The 25,725-nt window shown below is 38.4% G+C and overlaps 1 protein-coding gene across 1 annotated transcript in view; it reads right to left on the reverse strand.

The window, feature by feature from the left end:
• Nucleotides 1–25,725, reverse strand: part of PLPPR1 (phospholipid phosphatase related 1) — a 290,322-nt gene that overhangs the window by 128,256 nt on the left and 136,341 nt on the right. The window contains exon 2 of the mRNA XM_069575553.1: nt 16,855–16,959. Coding sequence (XP_069431654.1) covers nt 16,855–16,917 — 63 coding nt within the window. The 5' untranslated portion in view covers nt 16,918–16,959. The remainder of the gene's footprint in view (nt 1–16,854; nt 16,960–25,725) is intronic.

The raw sequence follows: 25,725 nt of genomic DNA on the forward strand, positions 1-25,725 counted from the left end.
GCTATGTGAGTTCTGATAAGTCACTAAACCTCTCTGAATCTCAATTATTTTATCTGAAACAGGAGAGATCTGCACAGTGATCTAGGGCCCCATTTAGCACTAAGAGCCTTTATTCTTAACTGTGGGGAGAGAAGTTTTTGATGCTGGTAAGTGTCTAAGGGTGGGAGTAGGACAAACATTCTTTACTCCACTCACCTTACAGGCACAAAGGAGACAACCACTGTAGGCACTCGGGCCAGAGCTGCCAGTTGAGTAGAAAATACAGTTGCACAAATAGGTGTAGAAAAAAGAGTAGTTTTAAAACTAAAAATAAGAACAATTATTCTCTTATATAATGAACAATCTAATATAGCAATCTATAAGCAGAGAAGAATCCAAAGCACTCAAATATTTTCTTAAATATTTTTTTTAAATGAAACTGACAATTGAAGCACAATTATAAATATTTACATTGATACTCCCAACACTTTTATTAGTGATAAACACATAGTATGTATTGTAAAAAAAAAAAAATCCAGTGTTAGAAACAGTAACCTTCACTATTGTTTCAATTAATTCTATATTGAGAAGTGAATGAGACTTCAGATTTTTTGTGAAGGAGTTTTCAAGCTACAGAAGTAGCAGCTGGGTTCTACCTTTAAACAACAGTATTTTCATATTTTATACTACACCCATCAGTGACTTAGTGTACTCTTAAAAGGAAGTTACTTTTTCATGATAGAAAAAGTAATTAAGTTCTATGCCAAAAAAATGTACTTTTAATACCAGTATCCAGAGGCAAACACTGGCTTTTGCACATACTTTTCTTTCTAGTTATATAGGTAAGGTAAGGTAAGGTAAGGTAAGGTAAGGTAAAGTCACTCAGTCGTGTCCGACTCTTTGCGACCCCGTGGGCTGTAGCCTACCAGGCTCTTCTGTCCATGGGATTTTCCAGGCAATAGTACTGGAGTGGATTGCCATTTCCTTCTCCAGGGGATCTTTCCGACCCAGGGATCAAACCCGGGTCTCCCACATTGTAGACAGACGCTTTATCGTCTGAGCCACCAGGGAAGTCCAGTTATATAGGTACATATCCATATTTCCAAAATGGCACCACGTTTTATAGCTGTGCTGCAGAATTTGAATGGAGAGGTTATCTGGCTGGTAGGCTACCATATCTACTGCCACGACCTGAACACATCCAGCATGTCTGAGAAGTTAATGCAGCTGATGGCCTACAAAATGTTATTTTTGGAACTAATTTGCATGGAAAAGGGGGAAGGATAAATGCAAATAAGGAGACAAATGTATCTGTTTTAGGCATTGGTTCTTCCATGAGTACACAGATTCACATCTGAGTCCTGTGAACAGAAGGTTGTAAAGACACATCAGAGCCTCCTGATGTTCTGGTGATGAAGTGAGACATTGAGTTGGGAACAGAATTTCTTTTCTATCCTCCACAGAGACAAAGGTAGCTCAGCTGGTAAAGAATCTGCCTGCAATTCAAGAGTTCAGTTCAGTTCAGTCACTCAGTTGTGTCTGACTCTTTGCAACCCCTTGAACCGCAGCATGCCAGGCCTCCCTGTCCATCACCGACTCCCGGAGTTTACCCAAACTCATGTCCATTGAGTCGGTGATGCCATCGAACCATCTCATCCTCTATTGTCCCCTTCTCCTGCTGCCCTCAATCTTTCCCAGCATCAGGGTTTTTTCAAATGAGGAGTTATTTCTCCACTGAGTAGCATATTGGGTACCTACCAATCTGGGGAGTTCTTTCAGTATACTATCTTTTTGCCTTTTCATACTGTTCATGGTGTTCTCAAGACAAGAATATGGAAGTGGTTTGCCATTCCCTTCTCCAGTGGACCACATTCTGTCAGACCTCTCCACCATGACCCATCCATCTTGGGTGGCCCCACACCATGGCTTAGTTTCACTGAGTTAGACAAGGCTGTGGTCTATGTGATCAGATTGACTAGTTTTCTGTGATTGTGGTTTCAGTCTGTCTGCCCTCAGATGCCCTCTCTCAGCAATGCAGGAAACCCGGGTTCAAACCCTGGGTTGGGAAGATTCCCCAGAGAATGGAATGGCTACCCATTCATGGACAGAAGAGCCTAGAGGGCTACAGTCCATGGGGTTGCAAAGAGTTGGACATGACTGAGTGACTAACACCCACACCCACCCGTGGCTGAGATTTTTAGCATTCCCCATGACAGCAAAGCTGGCAGGGACAGGGCTGAGGCACCTTTATGTGGCTTATTTGCTTGAGAAAATAGATATGTATGGCTGGAGCTGATCAACAAAATTCTCTGATTCTCTGGGTAACAAGAGCCCAGAGACTGCTTCACGAGCCTGGGTATCAATTCCAGGCTTAACCAGGGAAGATTAGGGAGCTGCCAGAATCCTCTGTGATCATGTGTGAGCAATAGACAGTGAGAACAGATTTGTGATTGCCAAGTAGGAGGAGGGGTGGGAAAGGCATAGAGTGAGTTTGAGGTTAGCAGATGCAAATTAAAGTATATAGAATGGATATAGAAGGTCCTACTGTATAACACAGGAACTATAATATATTCAACATCCTGTGATAAACCATAATGGAATGTATATATGTGCAACTGAATCACTTTGCTCTGCAGTGGAAATTAACACAACACTGCAAATCAACTATGCTTCAATTAAAAAAAAAAAAGCAGATTGTACTTTTGGGGTAAAAAGGGGAATACAAAGTCTTGAAGATCTTGGGACACAGTGCCAAGCTGCTTCTCCCTACAGATTGCTATTTTAGCATTCCTATAAATTAGACTTTTATACGATGTGAAATAGATTCAAATTCAAGGGGTTTTGTTTTGTTTTTAGAATAAATGATTGTAACATTGTATCGGCTTAAACATTAGCCTTGATATAATCTTAGAGTTAGGATTCAAGAGAAATGCAAAGAGTTTGGCCAGCCACACATCTCAACAACAGGTTAGACTGCTTCAAATTATATTTAAAGGATTTCATAAAAGAAAAAAGGCATCACAAAGTAAAGAATGAATTCACCTGTACCTTGTGCAAAATAATACACTGCAATAGGACAAGATACTTTTTATAGTTCTTAAAAAATGTAACATGTTAATTCCAGACTCTGCTATTATTTTGGCTTGATTGGGCTTGTGACCTATAGAGGCAGAATATAAAATTCTATGAGGATCGGAGTATTGGTGCATTCATTCAACATTACGAAGGATGCTTGGTTTAAGGTGCTATGTCAATTATCAGCGAAGCTGGTAAGGAACATGTTACCACATGGTATACCATATGGGAATAAAGTGGTCTGGAAACTCCACAAAGTAGGTGGATGAATTAAGGAAAGCATTCTTGGGCAAAACCTGGGAAATGGTACTTGCGTGTGGATGGTTCTCACTAGGACAGGGACTCAGGGTCATAAGGGAATAAGGGTCACTAGTTTGATATTGAGGGGCTTCCCTGGTAGCTCAGCTGGTAAAGAATCCACCTGTAGTGCAGGAGACCCTGGTTTGATTCCTGTGTCGGGAAGAGGGATAGGCTATCCCTCCAGTATTCTTGGGTTTCCCTGGTGGCTCAGATGGTAAAGAATCCGCCTGCAATGTGGGAAACCTGGGTTTGATCCCTGGGTTGGGAAGATCCCCTGGAGGAGGGCATGGCAACCCACTCCAGTATTCTTGCCTGGGGAATCCCTGTGGACAGAGGAGCCCAGCGGCTATAGTCCCTGGGGTTGCAGAAAGTCAGACATGACTGAGCGACTAAGCACCGCACAGTGTGGTACTGAAGTCTTCTCCTCAGTCTCCCACTGCTTGGCAAATCGGTCTCTACTTAAACACACCAGTGACAGGGAACTGTCCCCCTCAGTCACATCAACTGCATAAATCACGTGACAAAAGAACTCAGCAAACACATGCAAATGTCACTATTAAATAGAACGTGGCTAAGTAAAGCTTATTATCTGAACAATTTGGAACATAATTTTAGTGGGAAGGAAGAAATCACAAGGGCACTGTGGTGGTCATTTAGCTACAAAGCATCTCTCTCTCTTAGATACATTTATAGGATGTACTTCCCCACCCTGTTTAAACTTGGGCATGGCCACAGTTTTGTTGCTTGGGCTGCTGAAATGTGGGTGGAAGTGACCGATATTCACTACATATAAGAAGCTTGAAGGATATTAACTATATATGTGAAGCTTTGGAGTCTGTGTTGTGAATGTCCATGTTTGCTCTGGTTTGCCAAAGTGATCATGGAAACGTGTTGAGCTGATGCCTCCAACAGGAAAGGTCTCAGTGACTGGGATGGGCAGAACCCTCCTACCAACCACAAAGAATCTGCAGTGTGAGAAGTCAGCTTGTGTGTTAACCACAATAATTGTCTTTCATTGTGCCAAAACCTATCCCACACTGACTATTAGAGCCAATTTTAGCTGGGATTATTTTTAAATGCCAACCTATCATATAAAGCCATGGACATTATGTGTTTGGTTCAATCTCCTAAATATCTACACCTATAATAGAAGAGCATGTAAACACAACTCATGATCAAGTAATTTAACATTAAAAAAGAAATATAATTGTTCAGCCTTTCTAACTTACTAAAGGCACAAAGTGAACACATATTATAAAACTGTCCAAAGCTTAGAAAACTATATCCAACAAATTCAGCTTAGTGGTTGCCTCTGGAGAGACAAAGAAGAAAATGGGATCCCTTAAAGGAAGAGTACATGGGAGCTTCAACTGTTTCAGTGATGTCTTATTATTATTTTAAATCTGAACCACATAATGCCAAAATTTAAGGTTTTATATAGCTGAGTACTTGAAAGATATTATTTTCTATTATGGAGAGTATGCTTCTGATCATTCGAAACACAAGTTTAAAAGAAAATTATTTAACAGCAGTTATTAAAGTCAAAGGGTTTTCTGATTATTATCAGCTGACTTAAACCTCCAAATAAAATGCCCTACTTTGTGAAGGGATAGAATAAAGATATTCCATGTAAATGGAAACCAAAAGAAAGCTAGAGTATCAGTATTCAAATCAGACAAAATAGATTTTAAAATGAAGACTGGTATAAGAGACAGACAAGGAAAGACACTACATAATGATCAAGGGATCAATCCAAGAAGACATAACAATTATAAATCTATATGCTCCCAACATAGGAGCACCTCAATACATAAGGCAAATGCTAACAGTCATAAAAGGGGAAATCAACAGTAACACAATATTAGTGGGGGACTTTATTTTATTTTATTTTTAGTGGGGGACTTTAATACTCCACTTACACCAATGGACAGATCATCCAGACAGAATATAATAAGGAAACACAAGCCTTAAATGACACATTAGACTTGATAGACTAAATTGATATTTATAGGGCATTTTATCCAAAAGCAGCAGAAAACACTTTCTGCTCGAGTATACATGAAAAATTCCCCAGGATAGATCACATCTTGGTCCACAAACCAAGTCTCAGTAAATTTAAGAAAACTGAAATCATAGCAAACAGCTTTTCTGACCACACACTATGAGATTAGAAATAAATTACAGGAAAAAACTGTAAAAAGCAGAAACACATGGAGGCTAAATAATATATTACTAAACAACCAATGGATCACTGAAGAAATCAAAGAGGAAATAAAAAAATATCTAGAGGCAAATAACAATGAAAACATAATGATCCGAAGCTTATGGGACACAGCAAAAGCAGTTCTAAGAGGAAGTTTATAGCAGCACAATCTTACTACAAAAATCCCAAATAAACAACATAACCTTACACCTAAAGCAACTAGAGAAAGGGGAACAAACAAAACCCAAAGTGAGTAGAGGGAAAGAAGTCAAAGATCAGAGCAGAAAGAAATGAAATAGAGATGAAGAAAATAATAGCAAAGATCAATGAAACTAAAAGCTAGTTCTTTGTGAAGATAAATGAAATTGATAAATCTTTAGCCAGACTCATTAAGAAAAAGAGAGAGGACTCAAGTCAATAAAATTAGAAATGAAAAAGGAGGACTTTCAACTGACACCACAGAAATTCAAAGAATAAGAGAATATTATAAGTGACTGCACACCAATAAAAGGGACAACCTAGAAGAAATGGACAAATTCTTAGAAAGGTATAACCTTCTAACACTGAACCAGGAAGAAATAGAAAATATGAACAGACCAAACACAAGTACTGAAATTGAAACTGTGATGGAAAATTTCCTATAAAAGTGCAGGAAATGGTGACTTCACAGGTGAATTCTATCAAACATTTAAAGAAGAGTTAATGCCTACCCTTCTGAAACTCTTCCAAAAAATTTCAGAGGAAGAATACTCCCAAGCTCATTCTATAAGGCCACCATCACTCTGATACAAAAATCAGACAAATATATCACAAAACAGATAATTACAGGCCAGTATCACTGATGAACACAGACACAAAAATCCTCAATAAAATACTAGCAAACTGAATACAACACATTGAAAGGATCATACACTATGATCAAGTGACATTTATCTCAGGGATGCAAGGATTCTTTCATTTATTCAAAGCAATTAATGTGATATGTCATATTAACAAACTGAAAAACAAAACCTAGATGATCATCTTGATAGATGCAGAAAAAGCTTTTGACAAAACTTGACACTAATTTATAATAAAACTCTCCAGAAAGTGTGCATATATGGAATTTACCTCAATATAATAAGGACCATATATAACAAATCCACAGCAAACATCATACTCAATAGTGACAAACTGAAAACATTTCCTCTAAGAGCCGGGAAAAGAAAGGATATTCACTCTTGCCACATTTATTCAACATAGTTTTGGAAGTCCTAGTCACAGCAATCAAAGAAGAAAAAAATAAATCCAAACTTGAAAAAAAGAAGTAAAATGGTCACTGTTTGTAGATGACATAATAAAATACACAGAAAATCCTAAAGATGCTAACCAAAAAACTACTATAGCTCATCAATGAATTTAGTAATATTGCAGGATACAAAATTGATACATAGAAATCTCTTGCATTCCTATACACTAAATGACAAAATATCAGAAAGAAAAATTAAGGAAATAAACTCATGTTCCACTGCAACAAGAAGAATAAAATATTTAGGAATAAACCTACTTAATGAGGCAAAAGACCTGTATACAAAAAACTATAAGCAACTGATGAAAGAAATCAAAGACAACACCAACAAATGTATATACCATGCTCTTGGATTGCAAAATGACTTTACTACCCAAAGCAACCCGCAGATTCAATGTAATTCCTTTCAAATTGCCAATGACATTTTTCACAGACTTAGGAGAGAAAATTTCACAATTTGTATGGAATCAAAAAAAAAAAAAAAAAAAAAACAACCCTGAATAGTCAAAGCAATCCTGAAAAACAAAATGGAGCTGGAGCAGTCAGGCTCCCTAACTTTAGACTATGCTACAAAGTTACAGTAATCAGGACTGAATGGCACTTACAAAGTTGCAGTAATCACAACTGAATGGCACTTTGCTGTACTGCAGGAAGTAATACAAAATTTTAAATCAACTATAATCCAATAACAAATTTTTTTAAATGCCCTACTTTGAAAGAGTTCTAGATAGTTAAGATTTCAGTTCAGTTCAGTTCAGTCGCTCAGTCGTGTCTGACTCTTTGCGACCCCATGAATCGCAGCACACCAGGCCTCCCTGTCCATCACCAACTCCCGGAGTTCACTCACATTCATCGAGTCAGTGATGCCATCCAGACATCTCATCCTCTGTTGTCCCCTTCTCCTCCTGCCCCTAATCCCTCCCAGCATCAGAGTCTTCCCCAATGAGTCAACTCTATGCATGAGGTGGCCAAAGTACTGGAGTTTCAGCTTTAGCATCAGTCCTTCCAAAGAAATCCCAGGGCTGATCTCCTTCAGAATGGACTGGTTGGATCTCCTTGCAGTCCAAGGGACTCTCAAGAGTCTTCTCCAACACCACAGTTCAAAAGCATCAATTCTTTGGCGCTCAGCCTTCTCCACAGTTCAAGTCTCACATCCATACATGACCACAGGAAAAACCATAGCCTTGACTAGACGGACCTTAGTCGGCAAAGTAATGTCTCTGCTTTTGAATATACTATCTTACCTGGATTTAAACATTACAATCAGAGAAGGCGATGGCACCTCAGTCCAGTACCCTTGCCCGGAAAATCCCATGGACAGAGGAGCCTGGTAGGCTGCAGTCCGTGGGGTTGCGAAGAGTCAGACACGACTGAGAGACTTCATTTTCACTTTTCACTTTCCTGCATTGGAGAAGGAAATGGCAACCCACTCCAATGTTCTTGCCTGGAGAATCCCAGGGACGGGGGAGCCTGGTGGGCTGCCGTCTATGGGTCGCACAGAGTCGGACATGACTGAAGTGACTTAGCAGCAGCAGCAAACATAACACTCGTTAAGCTCTTAAAGCACAGAAGCTTGTAGAAAGGGAAATTCACACTTCAGCATTTCTATGTTTGGATTCTGGCCTCTGAAAGGACTTCCTTACCCTAAGTTATTTTCTCTAGAGGAGAAAGTTCCCTCCTACCATGTGACCAGGAAGCCAATGATTATCATGCCTACATATATGCAGTGGCAAGAACGGAAGATATGAAGGTATGATGAATTAAAATCCCAAGTTTAACACTTATTGTCTGTGTGGCCTTGAGTAAGCCAGTTAACGTCTCTGTATCTCAGTTTCTTCATTTTGAAATTTTAAAAGACATATTTCTATTGAAAACAGTCAATATTTTCCTATTGATGATTTCAGGACTCCAGTTTTATAACAGAACACCATGCAAATGTCAAATATGATATATTTAGTGGTATAATGGGCTTCCCAGGTGGCTCAGTGGTAAAGAAGCGGCCTGCCAATGCAAGAGATGCAGAAGATGAGGGTTCGATCTTTGAGTCAGGAAGATCCTCTGGAGAAGGAAATGGCAACCCACTCCAGTATTTTTGCCTGGAAAATCCCATGGACAGAGGAGCTTGGTGGGCTACAGTCCATGGAGTTGCACACAGTCCGACAAAATTTAGCAAGTGAGCACAATAGTATAACACATTAGGGGATTTTCAAAAAATCTGAAATCTGACTAACTTACATCATGAGGTGCATGCAGAGAGTTATATATTTCATTAAAATGTTGACAAGAGTAAAGCTACTCTCATTCTGACCCATCCCTGCTCTATTCAAAATTCCTTCATGGTATAGTTATCATCATTATCACTTTTAGATTACCAGTGAGTTTGCTCATCTTCTCTTATATTTCTTGGAGATTTATAGCTCCGCCTCCCCTGGAGTTAGATTGGGCTTTTCATTAGTTTGAAAAGGTGGGTGGGAGGAGGAGTAGACCAGTAAGGAAAACAGGAGGAGGGTATGGTAAGGGGGTCAGAGAAAGAAGGCGCTGGGAGGTTCCCAGGCCCAGCTCCTAGTTGGTCTTGGAGTCCAACCATCTGATTTTCCCCAGAAGTGTATTTCTTCCTCTCGATCTTTTGTCCTCTGGTACCAGATTCATTTTTTTATTCCTAACTTCTTTTCCCCTCATGAAGACTTAACTGGGACCTTGATCCCAAAATATTCACCTTGGAGAGACTCAATGCTGAAGAACAGAGGAGACTTCATTCACTGAGAAGGGCATCTGATGACAAGGATAAAGGGTGATGGTAACCATATTTAATTTTTAAAATCGGTATTGGTATTTTGATACTATGAAAAATAGATACCTAAAGATTGGCATTGTCCTTTTACCCCAGTACTGCAAACACTAGTTAAAATAATGATTAAATAAGGAAAAGCATCAGAAAGTAGTTTATAACGTGCATTTATCACTGCAATTGTTAAAAAGACCACGGATTGTTCATTACTTTTAAAACACCACATCCAATAACATCTCAATATATTCTAAAAACATTATACCCCTAAACCCAGTGATGTTGCATATTTGGGGATTAAACTGCCAGACTTCCTCCCTAATTGTCAGGGTTTTGGTGTTTGCGTATGTGTGTGTTTGGTTAGTTCTATTTTTCATCTTTGCTGTTTTTTCTGCTTTATAGTGGGTAGAACTTATCATTTTAAATTATTTTTGTGCTAACACTTTTTAACCACTTATTACTTGACAAGCACTTTCAGATGCATTACCTCATTTCTCAAAAGTGTTCAGGGAAGAAGTTATTTTTATTTCCACTTCAAAGATGAAGCAACTGAGGGCCAAAGAAGGAACCCAAGTTTATAGAAGCAGTAAATGGCAGAGCCAGGACTCAAACTCACTTCTGACATCAAGTTATTTTCTTGTTCTACTTCACTCTGTATGAGGATAAGTTTTGATACTTTCTCCTTATAAGAACCAGTAGTTCAATTTTTTTTTAAGGAGAAAAAGCTCTCAATGTGACTTAAATATAAATGCAATTTAAGACTCAGAAACACAGCCATCACAGCTGCTAAATCTTTGCACCTGCAAGTAAACAGCAGAAAGCAAAGCCAAGCAATCCTTCCTTTAAAATCGGAGGGACATGAAACAAGTGAGACATTGAAATGGCACTCATTGTGCAGAAATGACAAGGGGAAATTCCTTAACTTCTGGCCCTGGAGAAAGACACTCAGAATCAAGTTCTTGCAGAACTTCATAAGAGTATTTATCTTCAGTCTGGGATTTATGACAATCACCTAGTAGGTTCCAGCTGAGAAAAATGAGTTGTCAAGAAAAGGCGATAACAACTGCAAGTACAAGCAACTATCAAAATGATAAAACTGTCACGTTTGTACATATCAAGCAATGATTACATTCATTATGTCCAACTCCTGATACTTAATACTGTCTGCCAAGGAAGCTAAGTTCCATTTAGAGTTTTGCTGTTAGCAAAAATATGTTTGAAAGAGATTTGACTGAATTTTTCACAAGTTTATAGAGCATGCAGCGAAACTGTCTCAAGAGGTGTCCACTGATACCTGGAAAGATTTGCAGAAAGGGTATTTCAGCCCTAAGTAATTTGCAAAAATAGAGTTAGGTATTGATTTGGGGGACATGGGTGATCTCAAACAACTTGTGTTCTTATTTTTAGGGAAAAATAATACTTCAGTCAAAAATTTGAGTGTGTTTTCCCCTCAGAGAGATTCTCCATTTTAGATCCTCAAGCATGAGCGGTATTGCTAAATTGACAGAGCAAAGGGGATTGGAAATAGACTAAAAGGCAGAGAGGGAGGTAGGGAAGGCAGAGGGAGAGAGAGAAACAGGGACTAAGAACAAAAATCACAAAGAATATCTGATTATTTTGATCACTTTTTGGGAGCTACTTTGTTGTACATTTATCCTCACCAAAAATTAATACTATTGAGTTCAAGGAATAAAAATGAGGATGGGAAGTAGGTGTCCCCCGTGTCCTCCTGTTACAGCTGGTAGACTGCTGCTCTCCCTGCTGCCTCTGACTTTTCTAAGCTTTTGTGTAGTTCAGCATTGGCTCTACTACTTGCACTTCTAGAACAAGATCAGCAAAGAGCCGAAAGCTGGCCAGAAGGATCGCTATGGACTGTATTCGAATTTTAGTGATTCTGAAGTTCCCTCTCATTAGTGACAGAAGAGTCTGGATTCTGGTCAATCAAGTCATTAATTCCTTGTCAAGGGCTTTCCACTTAACAGGCTTTAGCCAGCAAGGAAAGGTCCATTTTAAGGATTAGCTGGAAGATGTACTTGAGACGTTTTTCTGAATTTCTAACATTCAAGGCCTGGTTTCTGGCACTACCTGCGTTGGCCCCTGCATATCATACTTCTTAATCTATTCCGCTGTCCTCCCACTGTTAATTCCCCACTTTCTCTAGATACTCCCCTAATCTACAAACTGTGCTCTCTCTCCAGTGATATCTTAACCCTTCATTTTGGTTTGTGACATTCAAGGATTACCTAAAGCAATGCTCTCCTGATATGTTACCACCATGAGATAGTTCCTGCTGCATGCTGCTTTGTCAGCCTCTCTGCCACTGTTTCAGCCTTCTGGGTGGGTCTCAAACAAGCTCCTACTATACCAGGAAGTTTGAATTTTAGAGGCTGGTTGGCATCTATTCTCCTCACCAACTACCACAAATAAAATTTTATGCTCATAGAGTTAAAAACACCGAGAAAATACACATGAGAGCTCTGTGTGTCTCCCCTCCCTACCCTCCATCCCCTACACATGTTAAACATGGCCCACTAACCACAGAGCTGCAAAAAACCTTGATGAGATACAAGTTTCAGAAACCCAGTTAGTATGTCAAGTATGCAAAAAAGGGCAAAACACATAAGGACTTGGGGAAGAAAAATAAGTACTAAAAATATGAGTGCTGAGTGAGTGAATGCATTCATGGAACAGAAAAGTCATGCAAAGATTCTACCACAAACAACTACAAATGATGGTCAGCCTTTTTCTTTCTTTTTAATTCATAGACGAGCTGCATCCAAAAGGGTACTGAAAGCAGGAGTGGTAACTGAGTAAACTGACGACACAGTGAACCTAAACGGTTCACTGTGAACAGAGAAAGGGGTACATGGCAGTCTTAGTAACAAGGTTTGGGTTTTAATGCCCATGAGGATAAGACATTCTAAGGACCTGAGTTGGAACTGAGACTCCTGTGTAAAAGCCAGAATTCCTGAAAGCTTGCTTTTGACACTTCGGAGACAGTGTTCTATGTAAATCCACCTGCTGGCAAAGGGAAACTACAGGAAGACGAACTTTGATTAATAATACTGTGGAATTATGAAAATTTGACCAATGAATATCGACACATAAACCCAAGAGAAACATGTATATAAAACCTTTCCAAAGAAATACTCTTAAAATCTAAGGCCCACATGAATTATATAGAAGAAGAATTTTAGCTCTGCCAAAAATGAGCTAAAAATAATTATAAAGAAACAATCCACTATGAGCCAGAGACAGCAGATTCAACATACTGGAGGATTAAACATCAGTAAGTTCTGGGACATCCCTGGTGGTCCAGTGGCTAGGACTCCACACTCCCAATGCAGGGAGCCTGGGTTCAATACCTTCAGGTGGTATCACTGTCTAAAAAAATTGTAAGAAATATACAGACACAAGTAAAACTAATAATAAAGTTTAGCAAAGTTTTTTCAAGAAAACTGGTAGAAAAATACCAATATTGTTTCTGTAATGAAGAAACAAAATGGGAAAATGTAATTATCTCTAGTCATTCCACTGCTAGGTGTCAATCCAAGGAAAGCACTTGTACACCTGCATACAGAGATAGAAATAAGGATAATTTCTGCAAAAAAGTAAAAAGCTGTAAGGGTATAAAGCATTAAGAAAATAAGAACGAATTAACCAAACCACCCTTCAGTAGGTATTGATATATATTCACATAATGGGATAAAAGGTAATAATTTAAAGAGTGACTTGCCAATCTGAATAAACTCAGAAACATAATGTTGAATGAAAAGTTAAGTTGCAAAAGGTAGGTTCAATATAATCATTTCCCTAAACTCTCCCTAAAATTTAATTTATGAATATGTGGACATGTAGGGAAAATATGAAAAAAAAAAAAAAAAGAATTATCCAGGAGAATAAAGCCTCTAAATTCACATACAAACAACTGACCCTTGAGCAATACAGGGGTTAATCCATGTATAATTTACAGTCAGCCCTCCATATCCAAGGTTCCTCCACATCCACAGATTCAATCAACCATGAGCTCTTAGTACCGTAGTATTTACTATTGAAAAACATCTGCATATAAGTGGAATTGTACAGTCCAAATCCACAATGTTTAGGGTCAACTGTAGTTACTTCTGTGTCTAGAACAGTAGGACTTCAGCCATATCTGGAATATTTTACATTCCATGAAAAAGATATCTGAAGCATATATAGCAAATTTTAAGATTTGGTCTTGATGGTAGGTACCGTGATGCCTGCTATATTATTTTCTCTGTTTGAATTACTTCATAATTAAAAAACAACAGTGGAAAGATACTTATTGATCATGTTGACATTTTTACCAAGTTTACTTTTGATCAAGTTTTCTGATATCCCTATTATAATGCCTGGAATAATGTAGGTAAACAATAAGTATTTTCTTTTATTTCATTTCTTTTGTTCCCATTGGATCTTACTCAAAATTTTGTTGCCCAATCTCAGAAGAAACTTATTTAATTATTTTTAACATTTTGACTCCCTCCACCCATTTCTGTCTTCCTCACTGTGCCCCCACATCTGGAAACCACAAATCTGCTCTGTATTTATGAGCTTTTATTTTCCTTTTTAGATTCCACATATGTATCCCACATATTTAGATTCAATAATCATAAAGTATTTGTATTTGACTGGTTTCACTTAGCATAATGCCCTTGAGATCCATATATGCTGTCACAAATGACAGTTTCTTAATTCTTTTTGATGGCTCAATAATACTTCATTGGGGGGGGAAATGTATATATATATACATCACACACACATATCTACAAACCACAACTGCATTATCCATTAATCTATTGTCAGACACTGAGGTTGTTTCTGTACCTTGATTATTATAAATAGTGCAGCAAGAAACATGGGGTATTTATAACAAAAAGCGTTTACTGAATGAAATACAGGAGAATCATGAAAGCCACTTCCACCTCTTTCCCTTCAGTTTCTACTTTATTCCATTGATACTTCATGCCCTCTTTTTCTTTCTCCTCCTTGTTTCAGAGAAGTCACTGATGTGTCTTAAACTTTTGCGCAAAGTAAGAACAATAATACAGCAAGATAAAGAATAAACTATCTTTCCTTTCCAAGATCTTTAGACTTATATTTATGTTCGTGTCAGGTTAAGGCATAGAAAGATTAATTGATGTCTTCTGTGGTTTGCTCTACTTGTCAAGCTCATCATTCACAGACTGGAGGCCTGACAATCTTTAGACACAGAGCTTCCAGCCAATAAATTCAGCCGGTTACCTTACTTTAAGGTTTGGTTCCTATTTAACTTTTAAGAAAATTTAAAATAAAACTGCTACCAGGAGGATGGACATGGGTTTGGGTGGACTCTGGGAGTTGGTGATGGACAGGGAGGCCTGGTGTACTGCGGTTCATGGGGTTGCAAAGAGTCGGACACGACTGAGCAACTGAACTAAAGTGAACCAGGAGGATAAGGATGATGACAGATGACTTATTCTAAATCTCCTTTGCTGCTGCTGCTAAGTCACGCCAGTGGTGTCCGACTCTGTGTGACCCCATAGACGGCAGCCCACCAGGCTCTCCCATCCCTGGGATTCTCCAGGCAAGATCACTTTAAAATTTTATTTTTGTTGTGACAAAAGAGTCAGGGTTTTAACACTGAAAAACATAGTGTCAAACACTTCTATCCTTTTCCCATGATCAGTGGGAGAAAGGACTCCTTTTTATTCATCACAATTTCAATATGAACAACAGTAACTAGAACCCACAATAGATATAATATAGAGTTATTGTCTGAAAGGAATTATTCTTGACCTTGTATGGCAAGTTAAGAGTATTAAGAATATATGCTTGTGTTTAAAGATGAGTTCCTTGTTTACCCTTTCAAAGATGAGTTCTTTGTTTACCCTTTCAAAGATGAGTTCTTTTTTTACCCTTAAAGATATAGCTTGAGTCTGAGTATCTTAATTTATATCAACACTTCTGTCCCAATGTAATCTCTATTTCCACCTAGTTTTGCAATACAAATAGGTTCACAGATATCACCAGAAAATAAATCATCAAGTAATATTTGCCCATCTAAACTACCAAGGGATATCTATAAAGTGAAACTTGAGGATCAGCCAAACATTATTATTTGGCCCAGATAATATTATCAAAATCATCCAGCTGACTATATAGACAGCTACAGTTATTTCAAGAGCTGGAAGAAAAAAAAAAAACACAAACATTCCATTGATTCATAGGTTATGGTTAAACAACACATGCACTAGCATCAGTAATGGTTTAACTCAAATGATACAGGTGATAAAATGGATCAACATGCATATTCCTCCCATACTCAAAGCCAAAAAGGTCCCCTGCCTGATTATGTAAGAACATGCTACAGCCAATCCTTAGGATGGAGAAACTATACAAGCTGTTACCAGAAAGGAAACTCAGGACATTTACTTTTCAGCTCTTCACATCATCATATTTTAAACACAACTTTCTGGATAAAAACCAATGTGTTAGATGCCCTTTCTCTTGAAGAAGGCAAAAATAATATCAGCTCTGGCAAATCAATACCTTATGTTGTGAAAACCTGGAGTAGCTTTTTTTCATCATATTCCAAATTACCTAAAATTTTCATGTCTTTGTCTCTTCTATAGCAAACATTAAGGAAAAGGAGATACAGTGGGAAAGGATGCCAAGAGGTTTAACCAAAAGATGCTGGAGAAATTGTTTGCTGGCCCAAAGTTGGGGCATCTCAACAAAATAATTTAAACCCCCCCAAATTGCACACTATATAAGTTCTCAATATCCCAATAAAAAATAAATGCCCAGTGAGGATAGTTAACTCTAAGAAATTTTCTTCTTTATATTGGATCCAAGGCCAAAGGTCATTAACATCATCTATAAACCTTATTTATTGAATTCTTGAAATATGGTATTGATTTTTTAAAGAAACAATTTAATCAAAATGCTGCATTCATAATTAATAATATATTCAAATCACCACTGAAAATAAAAGAAATCTAGTGAGACACAATTATTTTGGACCCCATAGATGAATCTTCTTGTTCTATGGCTTCCTATTTAAGAAACATATTGTATAACTTATTCTTTACCAATGTTTCTGCTATAAAAATTTCATTATCAATCATAAGATTAAATAATTCTATAAAATAATCCAAGTTCTCAGCATAAAACTGCTACAATTCCAGTTTTTCTGTAAAGGTAAATAAATACACCTACCTCAACAAATATAAAACACGGGATGATGGAATAACTTCGTTGAGTGTTGTTTCCTACAGCCATTTCTTACATGTAGCAAGGCTGTACCGTCTAAAACTTTCCAGGCTGAAATAGAAATAGATGGCATGGTGTAAGAACCATATGTTTGGAAGTCCCTTAGGTATGCACATAAAAATATCAGCTGCCCTTTAGATAAGCAAGCTGTGTACAAACAAGGCAAAATACTGATCTATAGCACAGTCAAATCAGATTAATTATAAATACAGAGAAAAGAGACGAAGGTTTACTAACCATAAAAAGTCTCTGAGCCTAAATGACCAAGCAGGGAGCCCCTGTGCACACAGATATAGTGAAGAGAATTTTAATTGCCTGGTGCTGCACAGTGCCTGAACCCAGTAGATTGTGCTCATGCCACAAATGCAATTTTTGCTACAGCACATTTGTTACCCTCCATTCTGCGTGAATCTCTCCTGTGCCTGATCCTTGCAGTTTGCAGTCTAAGGATTTGCTCATTTTTGCCTTTGCCTCTTCCTTTGGAGCTGACATTTAGGACTGAGGCACTAATCCCCAACTTCCTTTCTTGACCACTCTTTGCCCTTGCTCCCGTGACTACAGTGCTATTCACTATGGATTAATACATCACTGACCCCTCTCACTGGGTTCCCTCAGCCATGTCTGTGTGTGTGTGTGTGTGTGTGTGTGTGTGTGTGTGTGTTCTAAACACAAAACACTGACACCATAAACATTCTCCTATAAGAATGGTGTAGTTGGGCAACAGCAGGTTATTTTAAATTATTTGTTAGAACTCTTCTGTCCTGCTTTGAACTGAAAATAGTTGTGTATTAGAAGATCAGTTAATTTTGGTTCTTCTTAATAACAACAACAAAATAGAGATTCCAGGCTTTTCTGAAACTTCCATGGCCCGATGAAAAGAATTTTCCACTAAACCTTTCACTCTCTATTCAAAGCAATACTTAATACATTTCAGGTAGCTGCTCCTGAGAATTAATTTTTGTTTGTTCTGTTTCTGTGTCAGACTTCCCATACTTCTTATGGACTGTGGCAAGAAAAGTAGTACAGGGACTACTGGCCCATGCAACCACTGACTGCATTTTTTTCTTAAAGGCCATGAATTAATGTTTTTTAACTTAACTCTGTCTTTATGCCCATTCTTATTTTTTTCCAAGATAAAACTTGAAAAACATTTCTTTCTCTTTATGAAAAACCAGCTTTCAATTGTTGACTAAAACGTTCTCTGATCAAATTTAACATTATGTGTGATATTAAGTCCACATCAATCACAGTGCTTAAATTATTTAATGTTTAGGCAGCTTAAATTTTTCTATTAAAATTGGATATTATCTGTTATAAAATACTCATGGTATATCTTTTATTTCACCATTCTACTTCATAATTAGGAATAAATAATATTTTTTTTTACAATTAGAAAGAAACTCATAAATGGAACACATTTGAGTTGATTTGGCAACCATGTATTGGTTTCATTTTACCCTTACTTAACCCAAGTGTCTTAGAGTTCATTTATCAGTATTTATGATTTTTTTTAAATTTTATATTGGAGTATAGCCAATTAATAATGTTGTGATATGTTAGTATTTATGATTTAGATGAGTCCTACTGTTAGCATCAACTAAATACAGTGCCTTATATCTGAAAAATAAATTAAGTTTTTAATCACCTTGAAGTAGGTAGGGGCACCAGAAAAACAAAAGCATCAGACACACCCAATATTTTAGATGGCCTCTCCATACAATTCATTAAAAATAGTAATGAAATGGAGAACACAACACAAGCTTTGGGATATCACACAAAATTCACCTTTCTCTTCACTCTTCTGGTTCAAAACACAACCTGGCTTTTTATACATGTATGAAGACTAAATATATACACACACATAGGTATCTATGCATGTGTATTATACTTAATTAGTAACTGAGGTTTCTTTCACATATAATTCACCCATTTCAAGTGTACAATTCAATGATATTTTAGTAAATTTACCAAGTTGTACAATGATGAACACAAAACAATTTTAGCACTTTTTCCTTCACCCGCAAAGAATTCTCATTCCCATCATCGCCGCACTGACCCCTCTCCAGCCCAGCTAGTCACTAATCTGCTCTCTGTCTCTACAGATTTGCTTTTTCTGAATATTTCAAATAAATAGAATCATATAATATGTGGTCTCTTGATCTGGATTCTTGTACAAAACAAAAGCATGTCTTTTAAGCTTATTCATGTCATAATGCACATATCAGTAATTTTTCCTTTTTATTACTGAATCTATTCCATTGTATGGATATAGAGCCTTTACCAACCCGTGGAAATGTAGGCTGTTTCTAATTTTTGCTGTATCCAACATTAGGTTGTATCCAATATTATCATTATCCAGTGATGCTAAGAACATCTTGTGTTTATTTTCATTTCTCATTGTCATTCTAGCGGGTGTGGGATAATATCTCATCGTGGCTTTCATTTTGTAAATAACAAATGATATATTTTGTCTTCTGAATATTAATGTGCCTTGGTATGGATTCCTTTCGGTTTATCCTGCTTAGAGATTTCTTAATACTTAAATCTATCAGTTTAGGTTTTCCCCAAGTCTGGGGAAATTTTCAGCCATTATTCCTGGAATACTTTTTTAACCCACTCTCTCATCTCCTTCTGGGACTCCAGCAACATGAATATTAGATCTTTTGTTGCAGTCCATCCTTCATGTCCATGAGACTCTTATTACCCCATCCCCACCCCAGTCTATTTTTCTCTCTGTTGTTCAGATGGGGTATTTTCTCTTATTCTGTTCTCAAGTTCACTGATTCTTTCCTCCATCATCCCCATATGGTGAGCCAAGTCCATCCACTGAGTTTATTTTAGTTGTTATATTTCTTAATCCTAAAATTTCCATTTGATTTTTCTATTTTCCATTCCTTTGCTGAAACTCTTTCTTTGCTGAGACTATTTTTTCATTTGTTTCAAGCATGTCTACAATTATTTATTAAAGTATTTTTATGATGGCCACTTAAATTTTTGTCAGGCAATTCTATACCATCTTGTTTTAGGTGTCTGTTAATGACCTGTTCTTATTAAGTTTGCCATTTTGTTGATTCTTGGTATGCAGAGTGATTTTTTATTGACCTTGGGTTGTTACATTATAAGGCTAAAGATCCTGTTGAAAGCTTATGTCTTTTTATACCTCCTCTGACACTCCTCCAGTAGATACAGGGAATGTCAAAGTCCAGGTCCTCAACCTGGCCCCCTGTGATAGCTTGTTGGTGAGTGGCCCCTTTCACTAGGCAACAGGAGAGTTCAGGCTCCTCCGTAAGGCCCACTGATCCCACCAGGGCTGGGAGGGGTTAGGTACCTCTTTATTGCTCTCCACATGGCCTCCACTGACAGTGTGGTTTTGCTAATGCTGTGTAATGGTAAAACTGAATTTCCACTAGGCCCACTCTGATATCACTCCAGTGACGAGGAAGTAGGGGTGTCTCATTACTGCCTGGTGGGGGTTGAAGTCTAGGCTCCTCCCATGTTCTCCCCTGACACTGGAACAGGGGCGGGGGCCTACTTGTTATTGGCATGTTTGAATTAAAGTCTTGGCTCCCTACTTGGCCTTCTCTGATATAACCCCAGCAGAAGTTTGGAGGAATCTCCTTATAGCCTGGCCAGGGCAGAAGTCTAGGGTCTCTACACAGCCTTTGCTGGTAGAGACAGAGGTAGGACTGCAGTTTTTTTCTGTGGTTTTGGATAAAGTCAAAGGGTTATTTTCTAAAAGTTTTCTGCACTGCGAGGCTGCCCTTTTCCCAGTGCTTTGGCTAGAAAAGCAGCAGCTTTTCTTGGGACTGTTGCATCTGAGAGTATCAGTATCCCAGTTTGCTAGCTTCTCTGATATCCAGTCTGAGATACGAGGCAAAAAGAAATCCTGGGAACTCAGTATTGTGCTGGCTCTTATGTGAAGCCTCCACCAGCCCACCATTTCTTCCTCTGAGCTTTGTCTGTTTACATGTAACATTCAAGATTTTTGGTTGATTTAGTGGGAGGAATGGGGAAAGTACATCTTACTCCATCCTTTCAGAAGAAGTTGTTAGAAGTCTTTTTAAAGGAGCACCGCAACGGCAGGGACCAAAGTTGTCATGTAGCCCAGCCCTGTTGTGTTCTCATGAATCTGAGTCTTTTTGTGCCCAAGGTTTCAAAATATCAGAATAGCAACATTTGTTTATTTGTGAGTCCCTAACTCATAGCTGGTATCCCATTAGGCACAACTAGAAGTAAATGAAAATATTTTAATTTCTTTTAAAATAATAAATGTTTAGGTTAGGTAAAAAATATTTAACATATTATTAAATTCAGTTTTATACTAATTCAACTGTAAAATATAAATTTTAATTTTAATAGAGAAAGGGGTCCACAAAGGCAAAATTGCTTAGAGTCCACAAAAGTAATGAGCTAGTCCTCATTGGGAGAAAGTTAAGGAAAAGTTTCTTAGAGGAGAAGGCTACTTAAGTTGTTTAAAATAAAGGTAGCTGCCCCCCTATCAGAAGAGGACAAGTGAAGTATTCTTAGCTAACGGGAATAGCAAAAGCTCAGGCTCCAAAGATATAAGTTGACTTAACATATGTTTGCGAAGATAAAAACACCACCAGCTCTAATGTATGAAAACATTCAAGGTGTTACCAAAATTTGTTTATGTACATGTAGAATTTTATGCACAAACTCAGAAGTTAGAAGACCTCAAGGATAAAAAATACAAGGTTGGTCCATTTCTATATCAGATAGGAGCATGGGGAAAAAAGAGAATATTGACAGACTACTGTTTCCTACTAATTAACGGAGAGCTCTTCGTTTCTAGGCAGTAAGTACACTATAAATCAGACCTGTCCAATAAAGGAGTCAATGACATCTCATGTGTTTCCACTGGATTTTCCATGTAATTCCCTTTAGCTCATGAGAAGTGTAACAATTCTTGGTCATTCCAGGACAAATGCACAAATAATGGCTGATTATAAAGAATCTGTTTCAGTGAGACTCAGAATGGATATGGATGGAGCACAATCATAGATACATGAGGATAAACCTCACTGATTTCTATGTTATGCAAAGTTAGCTCCAGTTGACCAGTCAAATGAAGCATCAATAGAAAGGAACAAAAATGCCCTTGAGAAAGAGTCCCCATGATTCAGTGGACCTTCTGCCTAGACTTGGTGTGAATCCAATATTTTCAGTGGCCAAAGTCACAGCCTGAGGTTCTTCTCAGCAGCCCAGAGTCTATGATTTTTGGGGATGCTAGATCTTGCTCTTTTTATACAGAACATTTTAAGCTAATTTTGCTCAAAATGCCATGATGATTCCCTTCAAAGTTAGGATGATATGAATTAATTGAGTTCATTAAAACAGAAGTCTAAAAAACAAATAGGTAACAACAAGGCCACCAAAAAGGTATTTTTATGAGTAGCCCCAAGAATTCAGCACTCTGAGGCCACACTGATTTAGGACAGTGTTTCTCAACCCCATCACTGTTGATATTGTGGGCTTCATAATTCTTTGTTGTGAGGGGCTATTCTGAGCATCATTAGATATTTAGTTAAATCCCTGGCCTCTACCCACAAGATGCCAATGGTAGCAACCCTCCTCCTCAAATACTGTAACAACTTAAAATGCCTCTAGACATTGCCAGTTATTCCCCTCTGAGGTTGGAGGGAGCAGGGGATGGAGACAGACCCGGGGCAGAACCATTAATTTTAAAGGATTGAAAGCAGAGGCCCTAGGACATTTGAATTTTTGAGCTGATGAAGAACTTGCTTCACTAAGGATAAAGGCCACATTTTATCACAAGGGGACAAACCTATTGCTGTTTAGTACCTAACAGAGGGAAACATAGAAATTGCTGAGATGTCTTACCAGCATTTGGGGGGAAACAAAGGGCATCTCATGTCAGAGACCATGATTGGAGTGATCATAAAGCTATTATAAGTGGTATTATTACCACTTTGAACCTCTAAAGAAAGCAGGGCTATTTCATACATTGAGACCTTCAGGCTCAATTCCTAGGGCTGACGAGTTATTTTACAGTCCATGAGAATATATAAGCAATAAACAAAAAAGGCACCAAAGCTCTGTAAAATCCAATGAATATGTACATGTATACCTAAAAATGTAAAATTCTTGCAATTTCATCACTCAATTTAATGTTAACAATCTGAAGGTGATTTATAGGCAAAATTCTTAATTCTAAAAATTCCTTTGCAAAGAAACTTTAATTGTCAAATTGGTGACTCAGAAAAATAATTTCCAAAGAAAAGTCATAAAAAATCTTTTCATTTTGCCACAAAATAAAGATGTACTGCCAGATCATTCATTATGTGTTTATCTTTGTATGGAGTGAGGTCTCAAAAAGTGAGTGTCAAAAACAAGCTTAAACAACCTTAAAATAGCCCTGGAGGGATTCTGCTTTCAGCCAAGCGAAAGTAACTAAGACTGGATTTCATGCCTGGCATAACTGAAAAATAGAGACAAAATAAATGAGCCGATGGTATTCAAGACGTTGGCTGTGAGGCAATGAAGGGCAGTGATCCCTGAAAGATGGGAACAAACAGAGGCAAGCCCCGCACTTGCCCTCGCTTACTGCCTGGAGAGTGTCTCTAGCCCAGGGCACAGAGAAGAAAACCCGGAAGAATGGCCTGTGGTCTCTCTGAGCTGAGCAGACAGCACTGGGAATGTGGGGAGGCCCAAGTGACTGGAGTTCACAAGGCAGAGGGCCAGAGAGGAGAGTTCTGCACGGAGAGAGCTGGGTTGCCCTGCTGAGGGTCCCCTAGGTGGAGGGGTCCCCAACCTCCAGGATCGGAGGTGGAGCTGATGTAATAGTAATAAAGTGCAAAATAAATGCAATGCATTTAAAGCATCTTGAAACCACACCCTCCAACCCCCAGTCCGTGGAAAAACTGTCTTCCATGAAATCTATCCCTGGTGCCAAAAAGGTTGGGGGTCTCTGCGAATTTTTGGCAGAGTACTAATGAGCACGGGAGAAACTAGCTAAGGCCAGGAAGGGAAACCATTCAAAAGGATTCGAGTGAAATTATCATCAGGGCTCACACAAGGCCAAGAATACTTCCTGTTCCCACCAACCCAAATGAAAAGACACCTAACTCATCAGAGAGAAGGTAGAAGACTTCAGTTTAGGTAAACTAATAACTCCGATATGAAAACATTCCTTATCCAGGGACCACAAGTATTCCTTACAGAGTTGTTTTTCCTTTGTTACAGGATACTGAAAATTTACTGAGATTCTGGGCCACTGAATGACTTGTTTTTCCCCAGTGTCAGGGGGCCCCAGAAGCAAGAATATCCATGACTCAGGTCGCATCAAAGGAACCTCTGACATGAGTTTTACAACACTCAATGTGGTGAAACTTTCTAGGATTTATTCAAAATTGGGTTGGCGTAGGATTGAAATGAGATTATGTCTAGCAAGGGGAAAAATAGGACGTTTTTCTACATGATCCACTTCTTAATTAGAGGTATGGCAGAGGGGATTAGAGTAGAAAAGGGAAAATTAAAAGGCAAAAAATGAGTTGTACGAGTTGCATTTCATTTTGTTCCCCTGTACTAAGGGTGAGCCAGAATCCCCTAATCCAGCTCATCTTTAACACATGTTAAATAGGCATTAACGTCCCTGGTGGCTCTGAGCTGTCCCTCACTGTTCTGGATCATTTCTATTCAGTACATTACCTCCAACCAGCATCTCAGTAGGCATTTAATTTCTCGAAGCTGGAAAACCTAACTTTTTTTTTTTTTTGAAAGCAACTAAGACATTAAGAGATAGGAACAAGTCAAATGAGACTGTAGATGAGTGTAAAAGAGATTGCATCACAAGATGATGTGGGATTTAAGACTGTATTACTTAGACTTTCAAGAGAAATGCTGTGCTCTGTTCAATTTTAGAGATGCTTTTCAAAGCTTGTAAAGACGCTCTTCAAATCTTGTGAAAAATGACAAAGTGAAAACCCTACATCAAGGAGAGTAGCATTGACACCCTCTTTCTTTGTCCAGTCTCTCTCTCCCCTCCACAGTGCCTCACTCACAGCTGGATCCATGGTCCAGCCCTTGAGCTAGCCCAGCATCAGGCAGAGATACGAAGAATATGAGACGTACAATACAGGGAACTCTAGAGTTCAGTCAAATCTTTACAAAATAAAAACTTGGGGGAGGAGGGGTGGTCTGTGAGGATGCCAGGGCTCCAGATTGGTCTTGAGTGGCTTCTCAGAGCCGGGCATAATTCCAGGTTCCCTCTGGGCTCCCATATAACATTGGCCAGGTCTGCATGACCAGCCGTTAGCTTTGTTCCTGCTGCTTAAATCTGATGACTCTCTCTCATACCTCTATCTCTTTTCAGGTCTGCCTGAGCACTCCTGTCTGAACTTCACCCAGTAACTAGGACCCAGATGCCCATTTATCTAGGTGAGTCCTTTGAACCTATAAGTTATACCTGGTTCACACTTCAGCCCTAGTCCTGAATGGATAGTCTGCAAGACAACCACTGCCCCTTGCTACTAGAGGATGACTTGACCTAGAAGTACCAATGATGGACCTCTCACAACTAAGGCAGAAGATGGCCTGGCTAATGACTGAGCTTGTTAATTTTTTTTTTTTTGACTATGTTAAATCTTTCTAGTCTCATTTTGTAACAATTTTCACCTCATGTCCATCCCCAGCCTCCTGGTACTCCAGCTACTCACTCAGTTTCTGCAACATGCTAAGCTCTTTCTCACCTCTGGACTTTCTCATGCACTCCAGCATGGAGAATTTTTCCTCCTCCATTATTTGCCCCACTTTCAGATTTCCAGTTAAACACCATTT

The sequence above is a fragment of the Ovis canadensis genome, chromosome 2 (genome assembly GCF_042477335.2).
Source record: "Ovis canadensis isolate MfBH-ARS-UI-01 breed Bighorn chromosome 2, ARS-UI_OviCan_v2, whole genome shotgun sequence".
Lineage (NCBI taxonomy): Eukaryota > Metazoa > Chordata > Mammalia > Artiodactyla > Bovidae > Ovis > Ovis canadensis.